At 61.6% G+C, this 18,360-nt stretch overlaps 1 protein-coding gene across 1 annotated transcript; it reads right to left on the minus strand.

The window, feature by feature from the left end:
- Positions 1-3,828: 3,828 nt before the first annotated feature.
- Positions 3,829-18,333, minus strand: LOC134157755 (protein PRRC2A-like; the record flags this gene model as incomplete). Its single annotated transcript, XM_062607040.1, has 9 exons — positions 18,194-18,333; positions 15,343-15,415; positions 15,117-15,260; positions 12,282-12,400; positions 12,143-12,207; positions 10,563-10,702; positions 8,774-8,864; positions 6,503-6,692; positions 3,829-4,116 (listed from the first exon to the last, which is right to left on the minus strand). Coding segments are annotated over exons 1-9 (1,233 nt in total), but the record flags the coding sequence as incomplete, so codon positions are not given.
- Between the last annotated feature and the right edge of the window lie 27 nt (positions 18,334-18,360).

The raw sequence follows: 18,360 nt of genomic DNA on the forward strand, positions 1-18,360 counted from the left end.
CCGTGGTGCTGCTGCTGCCACTGCTGCTGCTTGAGGAGCTGCTCCTATGGGGCAGGGGGGAGAGAAAGGGGAGTTAGGGGGTGCCCCACACTTGGGGGGCAGCCCCATAGACACCCATTGTGTGCCCCACACTTGGGGGGCAGCCCCATAGACACCCATTGTGTGCCCCACACTTGGGGGGCAGCCCCAGAGACCCACACCTGGGGGGCAGCCCCAGAGACCCACACCTGGGGGGCAGCCCCAGAGACCCACACTTGGGGGGCAGCCCCATAGACACCCATTCTGTGCCCCACACTTGGGGGGCAGCCCCATAGACACCCATTCTGTGCCCCACACTTATGGGGCAGCCCCATAGACACCCATTGTGTGCCCCACACTTGGGGGGGCAGCCCCATAGACACCCATTCTGTGCCCCACACTTGGGGGGCAGCCCCATAGACACCCATTGTGTGCCCCACACTTGGGGGGCAGCCCCACAGACACCCATTGTGTGCCCCACACTTGGGGGGCAGCCCCACACTTGGGGGGCAGCCCCATAGCCCCATAGGGCTCCATTACCCATGAGCCAGAGAGCCACACTTGGGGGGCAGCCCCATAGACACCCATTGTGTGCCCCACACTTGGGGGGCAGCCCCACACTTGGGGGCAGCCCCCACACCCATTGTGTGCCCCACAGAGCCCCACACTTGGGGGGCAGCCCCCAGAGTGCCCCACACTTCTGTGACCCACGCTTGGGGGGCAGCCCCATAGAGCCCCAGAGACCCACACTTGGGGGGCAGCCCCAGAGAAACCCAGAGACCCACACTTGGGGGGCAGCCCCATAGAGCCCAGAGACCCACACTTGGGGGGCAGCCCCAGAGACCCACACTTGGGGGGCAGCCCCAGAGAGCCACACTTGGGGGGCAGCCCCATAGGGCTCCATAGATACCCATAGAGCCCAATAGACCCACACTTGGGGGGCAGCCCCATAGACACCCATTCTGTGCCCCACACTTGGGGGGCAGCCCCATAGACACCCATTCTGTGCCCCACACTTTGGGGGCAGCCCCCCAGACACCCATTGTGTGCCCCACACTTGGGGGGCAGCCCCACAGACACCCATTCTGTGCCCCACACTTGGGGGGCAGCCCCACACTTGGGGGGCAGCCCCATAGACACCCATTCTGTGCCCCACACTTGGGGGGCAGCCCCACCTCCTCTGTGGGGGCAGCCCCATAGACCCCCTGAGCCCCACACTTGGGGGGCAGCCCCATAGACACCCATTCTGTGCCCCACACTTGGGGGGCAGCCCCCCAGACACCCATTCTGTGCCCCACACTTGGGGGGCAGCCCCATAGGGCTCCATAGATACCCATAGAGCCCCAGAGACCCACACTTGGGGGGCAGCCCCATAGGGCTCCATAGATACCCATAGAGCCCCAGAGACCCACACTTGGGGGGCAGCCCACACTTGGGGGGCAGCCCCATAGACACCCATTCTGTGCCCTACACTTATGGGGCAGCCCCATAGACACCCATTCTGTGCCCCACACTTATGGGGCAGCCCCATAGACACCCATTCTGTGCCCCACACTTGGGGGGCAGCCCCATAGACACCCATTCTGTGCCCCACACTTGGGGGGCAGCCCCATAGACACCCATTCTGTGCCCCACACCTCCCTCCCCACCCCATTCCCAGCCCCACACCCTCCCCATTCACCCCAATGCCCCCCCCCAGCCCCACTCCCTGCCCCCCAAGTGCCCCCCCCCCCCCCCCCATTGACTGCCACTGAGCGGGGGGCCCCACTTAGACCCCATTGACGGGGCCCGGACTTGACCCCCTGACCCCTCCTTTGGGGACCCCCATTGGGGGGGACTGCCACTCGGGGGGCGGCCCAGGGGGGAGATGGGGGTCAGGCCATGGGGCTGCCCCATAGACCCCATTGACCCCCATAGACCCCCACTGACCCCACAGACCCCCATTGACAGCCACTGACCCCCATAGACCCCCACTGACCCCCATAGACCCCACTGACCCCCATAGACCCCATTGACCCCCATTGACTGCCACTGACCCCCATAGACCCCATTGACCCCCATAGACCCCCACTGACCCCATTGACCCCCATTGACTGCCACTGACCCCCATTTACCCCCATTGACCCCCATAGACCCCATTGACCCCCATTGACTGCCACTGACCCCCATAGACCCCATTTACCCCCATTGCCCCCCATAGACCCCCACTGACCCCACTGACCCCCATTGACTGCCACTGACCCCCATAGACCCCATTTACCCCCATTGCCCCCCATAGACCCCCACTGACCCCACAGACTCCCACTGACCCCCACTGACCCCACAGACCCCCATAGACCCCCACTGACCCCATAGACTCCCACTGACCCCACAGACCCCCATAGACCCCCATTGCCCCCCATAGACCCCCACTGACCCCACAGACCCCCATAGACCCCCACTGACCCCCACTGACCCTACAGACCCCCTGATCCCCCAGACCCACACCGAGACCCCCAACACCCCCCCCCCCCCCCAACTTCCATAAGGATGCCCTATAGGACCCCGCTATGGGGTCAAATGGGGGGGACCCAAACCCTCTATGGGGCCCTGAGCCCCCAACCCCATTTGGCTGCCCCACAGCCCCATATCTATGGGGCTCAACATGGCCTCCGCCCCCTACAGCCCCCATATCCCCCCCTTACCTGCACTGCTCTGCCCCCCTTCCACTTCCCCATTGCTGCGCTCCTGCTCCTCCTCCTGCTTGTGGGGCTGCCCCATAGCTGGGGGGCACTGCCCCATAGCTGGGGGGCACTGCCCCATAGCTGGGGGCGGCTGCCCCATAGCTGGGTGCTGCTCCATAGGTGGGGCTTGTCCCATTGTCGGATGCTGCCCCATAGATGTGGGGTGTTGCTGCCCCATATTGGGGTGTTGCTGCCCCATAGCCGGGGGATGCTGCTGCCCCACAGATGCAGGCTGTTGGCCCATAGATGGGGCGTGTTGCTGCTGCTGTCCTAGAGCAGGAAGCTGCTGCCCCATAGATGCAGGATGCTGCCCCATAGACGCAGAATGCTGCCCCATAGCAGAATGCTGCTTCCCCGTAGATACAGAGTGCTGCTGCGCCACGGATGCAGAGTGTTGCTGCCCCATAGATCCAGGATGCTGCCCCATAGATCCAGGATGCTGCTGCAGATGCTGCCCCATAGATCCAGGATGCTGTTGCTGCCCCACAGATCCAGGATGCTGCTGCTGCCCCAAAGATCCAGGATGCTGCTGCTGCTGCCCCATAGATCCAAGATGCTGCCCCATAGATCCAGGATGCTGTTGCTGCCCCATAGATCCAGGATGCTGTTGCTGCCCCATAGATCCAGGATGCTGCCCCAAAGACCCAGGATGATGCTGCTGCTGCCCCATAGATCCAGAATGCTGCCCCACAGACCCAGGATGCTGTTGCTGCCCCATAGATCCAGGATGCTGCTGCTGCCCCATAGATCCAGGAAGCTGCCCCACAGATCCAGGATGCTGCTGCTGCCCCAAAGATCCAGGATGATGCTGCTGCTGCCCCATAGATCCAGGATGCTGCTGCTGCCCCATAGATCCAGGATGCTGCCCCATAGATCCAGGATGCTGCCCCATAGACCCATGATGCTGCTGCTGCCCCACAGATCCAGGATGCTGCCCCACAGATCCAGAATGATGCTGCTGCTGCCCCATAGACGCAGGATGCTGCACCACAGACCCAGGATGCTGCTGCTGCCCCATAGATCCAGGAAGCTGCCCCATAGATCCATGATGCTGCTGCTGCCCCACAGACGCTGCGCTCTGCCCCACGGATCCAGGCTGCAGTTGCTGCCCCACACCGGGCTGCTGCTGCTGCTGCTGCTGCTCCATAGCTGCGGGCGGCTGCTTCGGTCCGCCGGGCGCCAGGGGGCGCTGTTGCGGCCGCCAGGGGGCGCCGCTGCGCTCGTCCAGGCGCCGCAGCTTCTCGGCGCAGGCCGCTCTGCGCTGCTCCTCCTCTCGCTGCTCCTCGGCCTCCCGGCGCCGCCGAGCCCGAGCCACCGCGGCCGAGAGCAGAGAACAGGAGCGGCGGCGGCGCTGGCGCCAGGCCTCGTCCTCGTCCTGAACGAGAGACCATAGAGAGACCATAGAGAGACCATAGAGAGACCATAGAGAGGCCATAGAGAGACCATAGAGAGACCATAGAGAGACCATAGAGAGACCATAGAGAGGCCATAGAGAGACCATAGAGAGAACATAGAGAGACCATAGAGAGACCATAGAGAGGCCATAGAGAGACCATAGAGAGACCATAGAGAGGCCATAGAGAGACCATAGAGAGACCATAGAGAGGCCATAGAGAGGCCATAGAGAGGCCATAGAGAGGCCATAGAGAGGCCATAGAGAGACCATAGAGAGACCATAGAGAGACCATAGAGAGAGCATAGAGAGAGCATAGAGAGACCATAGAGAGACCATAGAGAGGCCATAGAGAGGCCATAGAGAGGCCATAGAGAGAGCCCATAGAGAGCCCATAGAGAGACCATAGAGAGACCATAGAGAGACCATAGAGAGGCCATAGAGAGGCCATAGAGACCATAGAGAGGGCATAGAGAGACCATAGAGAGAGCATAGAGAGGGGATAGAGAGGCCATAGAGAGACCATAGAGAGGCCATAGAGAGAGCCCATAGAGAGACCATAGAGAGGCCATAGAGAGGCCATAGAGAGACCATAGAGAGACCATAGAAAGAACATAGAGAGACCATAGAGAGGCCATAGAGAGGGGATAGAGAGACCATAGAGAGACCATACAGAGGCCATAGAGAGGCCATAGAGAGACCATAGAGAGGCCATAGAGAGGCCATAGAGAGACCATAGAGAGGCCATAGAGAGGCCATAGAGAGACCATAGAGAGGCCATAGAGAGAGCATAGAGAGAGCATAGAGAGACCATAGAGAGACCATAGAGAGGCCATAGAGAGACCATAGAGAGGCCATAGAGAGACCATAGAGAGACCATAGAGAGACCATAGAGAGACCATAGAGAGACCATAGAGAGACCATAGAGAGGCCATAGAGAGACCATAGAGAGACCATAGAGAGACCATAGAGAGGCCATAGAGAGGCCATAGAGAGACCATAGAGAGACCATAGAGAGAGAGAGACCATAGAGAGACCATAGAGAGGCCATAGAGAGACCATAGAGAGGCCATAGAGAGGCCATAGAGAGACCATAGAGAGGGGATAGAGAGGCCATAGAGAGACCATAGAGAGGCCATAGAGAGACCATAGAGAGGGGATAGAGAGGCCATAGAGAGGGGATAGAGAGGCCATAGAGAGGCCATAGAGAGACCATAGAGAGACCATAGAGAGACCATAGAGAGGCCATAGAGAGGCCATAGAGAGACCATAGAGAGGCCATAGAGAGACCATAGAGAGACCATAGAGAGGGCATAGAGAGGGGATAGAGAGACCATAGAGAGACCATAGAGAGACCATAGAGAGGGCATAGAGAGGGGATAGAGAGACCATAGAGAGGCCATAGAGAGACCATAGAGAGGCCATAGAGAGGGCATAGAGAGGGGATAGAGAGACCATAGAGAGACCATAGAGAGACCATAGAGAGGCCATAGAGAGGCCATAGAGAGGCCATAGAGAGACCATAGAGAGACCATAGAGAGGCCATAGAGAGGGGATAGAGAGGGCATAGAGAGATCATAGAGACCATAGAGAGGCCATAGAGAGACCATAGAGAGACCATAGAGAGGCCATAGAGAGCCCATAGAGAGCCCATAGAGAGCCCATAGAGAGGGGATAGAGAGGCCATAGAGAGACCATAGAGAGGGGATAGAGAGGCCATAGAGAGGCCATAGAGAGACCATAGAGAGACCATAGAGAGGCCATAGAGAGAGCATAGAGAGACCATAGAGAGACCATAGAGAGGCCATAGAGAAGCCATAGAGAGACCATAGAGAGACCATAGAGAGAGCATAGAGAGGCCATAGAGAGGCCATAGAGAGACCATAGAGAGACCATAGAGAGACCATAGAGAGGCCATAGAGAGACCATAGAGAGACCATAGAGAGGCCATAGAGAGACCATAGAGAGACCATAGAGAGGCCATAGAGAGGCCATAGAGAGGCCATAGAGAGGCCATAGAGAGGCCATAGAGAGACCATAGAGAGGACATAGAGAGACCATAGAGAGACCATAGAGAGAGCATAGAGAGGCCATAGAGAGACCATAGAGAGACCATAGAGAGGCCATAGAGAAGCCATAGAGAGACCATAGAGAGACCATAGAGAGGCCATAGAGAGACCATAGAGAGACCATAGAGAGGCCATAGAGAGGCCATAGAGACACCACGGCCTCCCCATAGCCACCCCACAGACCCCCATAGCCCTGCCCCATAGCCCCCCCCAGACACCCCATAGCCCTGCCCCATAGCTGCCCCACAGCCACCCCATAGCCCCCCCCAGACACCCCATAGCCGCCCCATAGCGCTCACCGGGAACTCATTGGGCTGGGCCCAGCTGCCCCGGTTGGGGGGCGGAGGGGGTGGAGGCGGGGCCCGCACTTGTGGGGCAGGAGGGGGAGGGGCCGGCGGCTCCTTGGGCCCCTCACAGGGGGACTTGGGGGGCGGCTCGTCCCGGGGGGAAGCCTTGGACTCGCTGGGGGGGGGCGCCTCGGCCTCCTTCCTGTGGGGAGAGGGGGGTTATGGGGCGCCCCATAGCGATAGGAGGGTTATGGGGCACTACAGGGCAGGGTGAGCACGGGTTACAGAGCGCTATGGGGCACGCTATGGGGTGCTATGGGGCAAAGTGGTTAAGGGTTACAGGGCATTATAGGGCAGAGCTATGGGGTCCTATGGGGCAGGCTATGGGACAGGGCTATAGATCACTATAGGGCAAGCCTATGGGGTGCTATGGGGCAGGGGTATAGAGCAGGGCTATGGGGCGCTAGAGTAGGGCTATGGGGTGCTATGGCGCAGTGCTGTAAGTCACTATAGGGCAGGCCTATCAGGTGCTATGGGGCAGGACTATGGGGCACTATAGGTCTAGCCTATGGGGTGCTACAGGACTCCAGTCAGTGCTATGAGGCAGGGCTATGGGTTGCTATGGGGCAGGACTATGGGGCACTATGGGGCACTGTGGGGCAGGGCTATGGGGCGCTGTGGGGCAGGGCTATGGGACTGCGTAAGTCAGTGCTATGAGGCAGGGCTATGGGTTGCTATGGGGCAGGACTATGGGGCACTATGGGGCACTGTGGGGCAGGGCTATGGGGCGCTGTGGGGCAGGGCTATGGGACTGCTTAAGTCAGTGCTATGAGGCAGGGCTATGGGTTGCTATGGGGCAGGACTATGGGGCAAGGCTACGGCGGAGGGCTATGGGGCAGGGCTATAGAGTGCTATGGGGCAAGGCTATTGGGCAAAGCTATGGGGGAGGGCTATGGGGCAGGGCTATGAGGCGCTAGGGGGGACGGCTATGGGGCAGGGCTATGGGGCGCTATGGGGCAGGGCTATGAGGCGCTATGGGGCAGAGCTATGGGGCAGAGCTATGGGGCAGGGCTCTGGGGCGCTATGGGGCAGAGCTATGGGGCAGAGCTCTGGAGCGCTATGGGGCAGAGCTATGGGGCGCTATGGGGCGCTATGGGGCAGGGGTATGGGGCAGAGCTATGGGGCAGAGCTATGGGGCAGAGCTATGGGGCAGAGCTATGGGGCAGGGCTCTGGGGCGCTATGGGGCAGGGCTATGGGGCGCTATGGGGCAGAGCTATGGGGCAGAGCTATGGGGCAGGGCTATGGGGCAGGGCTATGGGGCAGGGCTATGGGGCAGGGCTATGGGGCGCTATGGGGCAGGGCTATGGGGCGCTATGGGGCAGAGCTATGGGGCAGAGCTATGGGGCAGGAGCTATGGGGCAGGGCTATGGGGCAGGGCTATGGGGCAGAGCTATGGGGCAGGGCTATGGGGCAGGGCTATGGGGCAGGGCTATGGGGCGCTATGGGGCAGAGCTATGGGGCAGGGCTATGGGGCAGGGCTATGGGGCAGGGCTCTGGGGCGCTATGGGCCTGAGCTATGGGGCAGAGCTATGGGGCTGAGCTATGGGGCTGAGCCATGGGGTGACCCACAGCTATGGGGCAGAGCTATGGGGTGACCCAGAGCTATGGTGCAGATCTATGGGGCAGGGCTATGGGGGGAGCTATGGGGGGAGCTATGGGGCAGGAGCGATGAGCTATGGGGCGCTATGGGGGGGAGCTATGGGGCAGGGCTATGGGGCTATGGGGCAGAGCTATGGGGCAGGGCTATGGGGCGCTATGGGGCAGGGCTATGGGGCGCTATGGGGCAGGGCTATGGGGCAGGGCTATGGGGCAGAGCTATGGGGCAGGGCTATGGGGCGCTATGGGGCAGGGTTAGCTATGGGGCGCTATGGGGCAGAGCTATGGGGCAGGGCTATGGGGCAGGGCTATGGGGCAGGGCTATGGGGCAGGGCTATGGGGCAGGGCTATGGGGCAGAGCTATGGGGCTATGGGGCAGAGCTATGGGGCAGGGCTATGGGGCAGGGCTATGGGGCAGAGCTATGGGGCAGAGCTATGGGGCAGAGCTATGGGGCAGAGCTATGGGGCAGGGCTATGGGGCGCTATGGGGCAGGGCTATGGGGCGCTATGGGGCAGGGCTATGGGGCGCTATGGGGCAGGGCTATGGGGCAGGGCTATGGGGCGCTATGGGGCAGGGCTATGGGGCAGGGCTATGGGGCAGGGCTATGGGGCGCTATGGGGCTCACCCCTCCTCTGCCCCCTCCTCCTCCGAGTCCCTCCCGTCCTCCTCGTCGCTGAACTTGAGCTTCTCCGTGTAATCGACCTCCTCGTGCGCGCCTGGGGGGGGAAAGGGGGCGGGAGGTGAGAGCCGCCCCATAGCGCCCAGGGGCCCCACTGAGCCCCACTGAGCCCCATTGAACCCCACTGAGCCCCACTGAGCCCCATTGAGCCCCATTGAGCCCCACTGAGCCCCACTGAACCCCATTGAGCCCCATTGAACCCCATTGAGCCCCATTGAACCCCATTGAGCCCCATTGAGCCCCACTGAGCCCCATTGAGCCCCATTGAGCCCCACTGAGGCCCATTGAGCCCACTGAGCACCATTGAACCCCATTGAGCCCCATTGAGCCCCACTGAGGCCCATTGAGCCCACTGAGCCCCATTGAGCCCCATTGAGCCCCATTGAGCCCCATTGAGCCCCCCCATTGCCATTGACTCCCATTGCCCCCATTGACTCCAACTGACCCCCACTAAACCCCATTGACCCCACTGACTCCCAGTGCCCCCCATTGACACCATACCCCCCGACACCCATTGCCCCATTGCCCCATTACCCCCATTGACCCCCATTACCTAATAACCCCCATTACCCCCATCACCCCATTGACCCCCATTACCCCCTTTCCCCCATTGGCCCCATTACCCCCATTGACCCTCTTACCCCATTGTTCTCATTACCCCATTGAACCCATTACCCCCATTACTCCCCTTACCCCATTGCCCCCATTACCCCCATCATCCCATAGCCCCCATCACCCCACAGCCCCCCATCACCCCATAGCCCCCATCACCCCCATCACCCCATCACCCCCATCGCCCCATCACCCCCATCACCCCATAGCCCCCATCACCCCATAGCCCCCATCACCCCATCACCCCATCACCCCATAGCCCCCATCACCCCCATCACCCCATAGCCCCCATCACCCCCATCACCCCATCACCCCCATCACCCCCATCACCCCCATCACCCCATAGCCCCCATCACCCCATAGCCCCCATCACCCCATAGCCCCCATCACCCCCATCACCCCATACCCCCCATCACCCCATAGCCCCATTGACCCCCATCACCCCATTGACCCCCATCACCCCATCACCCCATAGCCCCCCATCACCCCATAGCCCCCATTACCCCCATTGCCCCCCATAGCCCCCATCACCCCCATCACCCCATTGCCCCCCATCACCCCATAGCCCCCCATGGACACCCCATTGCCCCACAGCCCCCTATTGCCCCATAGACCCCCATGGCCCCCCCATCACCCCATAGCCCCCCATCACCCCATAGCCCCCATTACCCCCCATAGCCCCATAGCCCCCATCACCCCATAGCCCCCATCACCCCACTGACCCCCATCACCCCATTGCCCCCATCACCCCATTACCCCCCATCACCCCACTGACCCCCATCACCCCATCACCCCATAGCCCCCATAGCCCCCATCACCCCATAGCCCCCATCACCCCATAGCCCCCATCACCCCATAGCCCCCATCACCCCATAGCCCCCATTGCCCCCCATCACCCCATAACCCATCACCCCATAGCCCCCCATCACCCCATAGCCCCCCATCACCCCATAGCCCCCATCACCCCCATCACCCCATAGCCCCCATCACCCCCATCACCCCATAGCCCCCATCACCCCATAGCCCCCATCACCCCCATCACCCCATAGCCCCCCATCACCCCATTGACCCCCATCACCCCATAGCCCCCATAGCCCCCCACATCCCCCTGCCCCACAGGTACCGGCCCAGCCCTCGTCGCTCTCCTGGTCCAGCTCATCGAAGTCCCGCAGCTCGTCCTGCCGCAGCACCGGGGGGCGCGAGGGCGGGGGGGGCCCGCGGGGGGGCGCCGTGGGGCGCGGGGGGGCACCGCCGCGGGGGAACCTGGGGGGCAGGCATGGACACATAGGGACCCATAGGGACACATAGAGACACATAGAGACCCATAGAGACACATAGGGACACATAGGGACACATAGAGACACATAGAGACCCATAGAGACACATAGGGACACATAGAGACCCATAGAGACACATAGAGACCCATAGAGACACATAGGGACACATAGAGACCCATAGAGACACATAGAGACCCATAGGGACACATAGAGACACAGAGACCCATAGAGACACATAGGGACACATGGAGACCCATAGAGACACATAGGGACCCATAGAGACCCATAGAGACACATAGAGACCCCATAGAGACCCATAGAGACCCATAGAGACCCATAGAGAGCCATAGGGACACATGGAGACACATAGGGACCCATAGAGACACATAGAGACCCATAGGGACACATAGAGACCCATAGGGACCCATAGAGACCCATAGAGACCCATAGAGACCTATAGAGACCCCATAGAGACCCCATAGAGACCCCATAGAGACCCATAGAGACCCATAGGGACACATGGAGACCCATAGGGACCCATAGAGACCCATAGAGACCCCATAGAGACCCACAGAGAGAGACCCATAGGGACACGTGGAGACACATAGAGACACATAGAGACACATAGGGACCCATAGAGACCCATAGAGACCCATAGAGACCCATAGAGACCCATAGGGACCCATAGGGACCCATAGAGACCCATAGGGACCACAGAAACCCATAGAGATCCCATGGAGACCCCCTGGAGATGCCATAGAGACCCATAGGGACCCTACAGAGCCCCACAGAGACCCCCCAGAGCCCCATAGAAACCCCATAGAGCCCCACAGACACCCCCAGAGCCCCACAGAGACTGCCCAGAGACCCCATAGAGCCCCACAGACACCCCCCAGAAACCCCATAGAGCCCCAGAGACCCCCCAGAGCCCCACAGAAACCCCATAGAGACCCCATAGAGCCCCATAGAAACCCCCCAGAGCCCCATAGAAACCCCATAGAGCCCCACAGACACCCCCCAGAGCCCCATAGAGACCCCATAGAGCCCCATAGAAACCCCATAGAGCCCCACAGACACCCCACCGAGCCCCATAGAAACCCCATAGAGACCCCATAGAGCCCCATAGCACCCCATAGAGCCCCATAGAGACCCCCCAGAAACCCCATAGAGCCCCACAGACACCCCCAGAGAGACCCCCCAGAGACCCCATAGAGCCCCATAGAGACCCCACAGAGACCCCACCAAGCCCCATAGAAACCCCATAGAGACCCCATAGAGCCCCATAGAGCCCCATAGAGACCCCCCAGAGCCCCATAGAGACCCCATAGAGCCCCATAGAAACCCCAGAGAGCCCCAGAGAGCCCCATAAAAACCCCATAGAAACCCCATAGAGCCCCATAGAGCCCCCACCGAGCCCCACTCTCACCTGGGGGTATCCGGGAGCCTATAGGGCCCATATGGGGGGGGAAAGGGCAGGTATGGGGGGTACATCTGGGGGGGGGGGGGGGCAGGTTAATGGGGGCGGGGCTCTGCGTTAGCCCCGCCCCCCCATTGGTTGTACTCACAAAGGGGGGCATCACCCCCCGGTATGGGGGGAAATGGGGGGGGGCGGGGGGGGGCGGCCCCCCCCCATCCGGCGGCGGCTCCTCGGGGGCTCGGGCGCCGCCGTCCCGGCTCGGCCCCACTGCAATGGGGGGCAAGGGGGGGGTCAGTGGGGGGTAATGGGGGTCAATGGGGGCAGTGGGGGACAATGGGGGTCAATGGGGGTCAATGGGGGGCAATGGGGGTCAGTGGGGGGCAATGGGGGTGAATGGGGGTCAATGGGGGGCAATGGGGGTCAGTGGGGGGTAATGGGGGGTAATGGGGGGCAATGGGGGTAATGGGGGGCAATGGGGCAATGGGGGGCAATGGGGTAAGGGTGCAATGGGGGGCAATGGGGGGTAATGGGGGGCAATGGGGGGCAATGGGGGGCAATGGGGGGTAATGGGGGGCAATGGGGGGCAATGGGGGGCAATGGGGGGCAATGGGGGGCAATGGGGGGCAATGGGGGTAATGGGGGCAATGGGGGGTAATGGGGGGCAATGGGGGGCAATGGGGGTCAGGGGGGGTAATGGGGGGCAATGGGGGTCAATGGGGGTCAATGGGGTTCAGGAGGGGTTATGGGGGGCAATGGGGGGCAATCGGGGGGTCAATGGGGGGCAATGGGGGTAATGGGGGTAATGGGGTTAATGGGGGGCAATGGGGGTCAGGGGGGGTAATGGGGGGCAATGGGGGGCAGTGGGGGGCAGTGGGGGGCAATGGGGGGCAATGGGGGTAATGGGGGTAATGGGGGGCAATGGGGGGTAATGGGGGACAATGGGGGAACGAGGGGGAAAGGGGGAATAGGGGGTCAAAGGGGGAACGGGGGGCAATGGGGGTCAATGGGGGAATGGGGGTCAATGGGGGGGTAATGGGGGGCAATGGGGGGAATAGGGTAATGGGGGGGTAATGGGGGGCAATGGGGGTCAGTGGTGGGCAATGGGGGTCAGGAGGGGTTATGGGGGGCAATGGGGGGCAATGGGGGGCAATGGGGGTAATGGGGGACAATGGGGGGCAATGGGGGTCAATGGGGGGCAATGGGGGTAATGGGGGTTAATGGGGGGCAATGGGGGTAATGGGGGTCAATGGGGGTAATGGGGGGCAATGGGGGGCAATGGGGTCAATGTGGGGGCAATGGGGGGTAATGGGGGCAATGGGGGGCAATGGGGGTCAGGGGGGGCAATGGGGGTCAGGGGGGGTAATGGGGGGTAATGGGGGCAATGGGGGTCAGTGGGGGCTCAATGGGGCAATGGGGGCAGGGGGGTAATGAGTGGCAATGGGGGTCAGTGGGGGTCAATGGGGGGCAATGGGGGGCAATGGGGGGCAATGGGGGGCAATGGGGGTCAGGGGGGGTAATGGGGGGTAATGGGGGCAATGGGGGTCAGTGGGGGTCAATGGGGGTCAATGGGGTCAGGGGGGGTAATGGGGGGCAATGGGGGTCAGTGGGGGTCAATGGGGGGCAATGGGGGGCAATGGGGGGCAATGGGGGGCAATGGGGGTCAATGGGGTCAATGGGGGGCAATGGGGGCAATGGGGGGCAATGGGGGTCAATGGGGGGTAATGGGGTCAATGGGGGTCAATGGGGGTCAATGGGGGTCAATGGGGGTAATGGGGGGCAATGGGGGCAATGGGGGGTAATAGGATCATTATGGGATGCATGCTGTAAGATGCATATTATGGGATGTGCATTATGGGATGGCGGTGTCGGGCCGTGCATTATGGGATGGCGGTGAGGGGATGGCGGTGTCGGGCCGTGCATTATGGGATGGCGGTGACAGGATGCTGGTGATGGGCTGTGCATTATGGGATGGCGGTGAGGGGATGGCGGTTATGGACCGTGCATTATGGGATGGCGGTGTCGGGTTGCACATTATGGGATGGCGGTCATGGACCGTGCATTATGGGATGGCGGTGTCGGGCCGCACATTATGGGATGGCTTTTATGGACCGTGCATTATGGGATGGCGGTGACGGGATGCTGGTGATGGGCTGTGCATTATGGGATGGCGGTGAGGGGCTGTGCATTATGGGATGGCGGTGTCGGGCTGTGCATTATGGGATGGCGGTGTCGGGCTGTGCATTATGGGATGGCTGTGTCGGGCTGTGTATTATGGGATGGCGGTGTCTGGCTGTGCATTATGGGATGCCCATTCCAGGCTGTGCATTATGGGATGGCGGTGTCGGGCTGTGCATTATGGGATGGCGGTGAGGGGCCATGCATTATGGGATGCCCATTCCAGGCTGTGCATTATGGGATGGCGGTGTCTGGCTGTGCATTATGGGATGGCGGTGTCGGGCCGTGCATTATGGGATGGCGGGGCCGGGCTGTGTAGTATGGGATGCCCATTCTAGGCTGTGCATTATGGGATGGCGGTGAGAGGATGGCGGTGTCGGGCCGTGCATTATGGGATGCCCATTCCAGGCTGTGCATTATGGGATGGCGGTGTCGGGCTGTGCATTATGGGATGGCGGTGTTGGGCCGTGCATTATGGGATGCCCATTCCAGGCTGTGCATTATGGGATGCCCATTGCAGGCTGTGCATTATGGGATGCCCATTCCAGGCTGTGCATTATGGGATGGCGGTGATGGGCTGTGCATTATGGGATGGCGGTGACGGGATGCTGGTGATGGGCTGTGCATTATGGGATGGCGGTGAGGGGATGCTGGTGATGGGCTGTGCATTATGGGATGGCGGTGAGGGGATGCTGGTGATGGGCTGTGCATTATGGGATGGCGGTGTCGGGCTGTGCATTATGGGATGGCGGTGACGGGATGCTGGTGATGGGCTGTGCATTATGGGATGGCGGAGCCGGGCACTCACCGTGGGGGCGGGGGCTCGGTGCGCGCCCACACCACGCGCCGGCACCGTCCCGCTCGCGGGCGCCCCTCTCCGGGTCTCCTCCCGCCCGCAGGGTGGGAAACTCCTCCCGGGAGAACCGGCCCGGCAGCACCGGCGCCCGGGAGCCTGCGGGTCACGTGGTCAGCCTCACGTGATACACGGTGTGGAGAGGATGATCATGTGATATGGGGGGGGGGGATGCACTCACCATCGGCTGGGGGTCCTTGGGTACCGCTGGCCTGAGCCCAGGACTTTGCCCCGCTTGCGGGCGGGGGGGGGGTCTATGGGGGGAAATGGGGGTTATGGGGGGGTCTATAGGGGGTTATGGGGGGGGTCAATGGGGGGGCTCTATAGGGGGTCAATGGGGGCTTTATAGGGGGTTATGGGGGGAAATGGGGGTTATGGGGGGGTCTATAGGGGGTTATGGGGGGGTAAAGGGGGTCAATGAGGGCTCTATAGGGGGTTATGGGGGGGTAAAGGGGGTCTGGGGGGGCTCTATAAGGGGTTATGGGGGGGTCAATGGGGGGGCTCTATAGGGGGTCAATGGGGGCTCTATAGGGGGTCAATGGGGGCTCTATAGGGGGTTATGGGGGGTAAAGGAGGTCTGGGGGGGCTCTATAAGGGGTTATGGGGGGTAAAGGGGGGGCTCTGTAGGGGGTCAATGGGGGCTCTACAAGGGGTTATGGGGAAGGGGGTCAATGGGGGGCTTCTATAGGGGGTCAATGGGGGGGGGTCTATAGGGGGTTATGGGGGTAAAGGGGGTCTATAGGGGGCCTATAGGGGGCTATGGGGGGTATATAGGGGGGGGTGCTATAGGGGGTATGGGGGTCTATAGGGGGTTATGGGGGGGTAAAGGGGGTCAATGGGGGGGCTCAAGAAGGTCAATGGGGGGCTCTATAGGGGGTTATGGGGGGGTAAAGGGGGTCTGGGGGGGCTCTATAAGGGGTTATGGGGGGGCTCTATAGGGGGTTATGGGGTGTCTATAGGGGGTCAATGGGGGCTATAGGGGGTTATGGGGGGGGTAAAGGGGGGTCTGGGGGGCTCTATATGGGGGTTATGGGGGGGGGCCCTATAGGGGGTTATGGGGGGTCACAAGGGGTCTATAGGGGGGGGGGCTCTATAAGGAGTTATGGGGGGGTCTATAGGGGGGGGGGATATAGGGGGTCAATGGGGGCTCTATAGGGGGTTATGGGGGGTTAAAGGGGGTCTGGGGGTGGGTCTATAGGGGGTTATGGGGGGGTAAAGGGGGTATGGGGGGCCTCTATAGGGGGTTATGAAAGGGGGTCAATGGGGGGTTATAATTATGGAGGGGATAAAGGGGTCTATAGGGGTCAGAGAAGGGTCTATGGGGGGTTATGGGGGGTATGGATAGGAATCTATGGGGGGGCTCTATAGGGGTTATGGGGGGGTTATGGGGGTCAGAGGGGGTTATGGGGGGCTCTATAGGGGGTCAATAGAGGGCTCTATAGGGGGTTATGGGGGGTAAAGGGGGTCAATGGAGGGCTCTATAGGGGGGTAAAGGGGTCTATGGGGGCAGAGATGGGGTTGGGGGGGTCTATGGGGCATGAAATGGGGTTATGGGGGGTAAAGGAGTCTATGGGGTGTTTGAGGTGTTCTATGGGGAGTTATGGGGGGAAGTGGCTTATGGGGGGTAAGGAGAGTCTATGGGGGGCTCTATAGGTGGCTACAGAGAGATAAAGGGGGTCTATGGGTGTCAGAGAGGCATTTGGGGCTGTCTATGGGGGGCAGAGATGGGGTTTGGGGGGGGCTATGGGGGGGAAAGGGGATGCTGTGGGTGCCATGGGGGATGCAGGCCCAAAGGGGTGGATTTGGAGGTCCCAGGCTCAGACTGGGGATCCTGGGGGGCGTTTGGGGGTCCCAAAGTGGGATTTAAGGACCATAGGGATGGATTTGGGCATCCCAAGGGGGGATTTCAGGGTGCCAAGGGGGGATTTGGGGGTCCCATGGGGATGCTGGGGGCCCTAGGAGGGGATTTAAGGGTCCCAAGAGGTTATTTCGGGGTCCCAAAAGGGGATTTGGGGCTACCTAGAGGGTATTTGGGAGTCCCAAAGGGGGATTTGGGGGTCCCAAAGGGATGCTGGGGTCCCTAGGGGGGTATTTGGGGGTCCCAAAGGGGGAGTTGGGGGTCCCAAAGGGATGCTGGGGTCCCTAGGGGGGATTTAAGGGTCACAAAGAGGGATTTGGGGGTCCCAAAGAGGGATTTAGGGGTCCCAAGGGGGGGGATTTAGGGGTCCAAATGGATGCTGGGGTCCCTAGGGGGGCATTTGGGGGGGGTCCCAAATGGATGCTGGGGGAGTATTTGGGGGTCCCAAGGGGGGATTTGGGGGTCCCAAATGGATGCTGGGGGCCCTAGGGGGGTATTTGGGGGTCCCAAGGGGGGATTTGGGGGTCCCAAATGGATGCTGGGGGCCCTAGGGTGTATTTGGGTGTCCCAAAGGGGGATTTGGGGGTCCCAAAGCGATGCTGGGGTCCCTAGGGGGGTATCTGGGGGTCCCAAGGGGGGAGTTGGGGGTCCCAAAGTGATGCTGGGGTCCCTAGGGGGTATTTGGGGGCCCTAGGGGGGTATTTGGGGGTCCCAAGGGGGGGATTTTGGGGGTCCCTGGGGGGGATCTGGGGGTCCCTGGGGGGGGATTTGGGGGTCCCAAAGGGATGCTGGGAGCCCTAGGGAGGGATTTGGGGGTCCCAAGGGGGGGATTTGGGTGTCCCAAAGCGATGCTGGGGGCCCTAGGGGGGTATTTGGGGGTCTCAAAGGGAGATTTGGGGGTCCCAAAGAGGGGATTTGGGGTCCCAAAGGGGGGATTTGGGGGCCCCTGGGGGGTATTTGGGGGTCCCAAAGGGATGCTGGGGGCCCTAGGGAGGGATTTGGGGGTCCCAGGGGGGGATTTGGGGGTCCCTGGGGGGGGATTTTGGGGGTCCCTGGGGAGGGATTTGGGGGTCCGTAGGGAGGGGATTTGGGGGGTCCCAAGGGGGGATTTGGGGGTCCCTGGGGAGGGGATTTGGGGGGTCCCAAGGGGGGATTTGGGGGTCCCGGTGCCCACCTCGGGGCTCGCTGCCCCCCCCTTCCCCTTCTGGCTGCCGGCCGCAGGCGTCTGCGAATCCAGCGGCGACGGCGACAGCGGCGGGGGAGGTGCTGAGTGCTCGGAACTGCGGCGGGTTGCCATGGTTACCGCCCTCCGTTACCCTGGTTACCCCGCGCTGTTCCCGT

Source organism: Pezoporus occidentalis, unplaced genomic scaffold, assembly GCF_034315485.1.
Source record: "Pezoporus occidentalis ecotype Australia unplaced genomic scaffold, CSIRO_AGI_Poc_V1 ctg997, whole genome shotgun sequence".
NCBI lineage: Eukaryota > Metazoa > Chordata > Aves > Psittaciformes > Psittacidae > Pezoporus > Pezoporus occidentalis.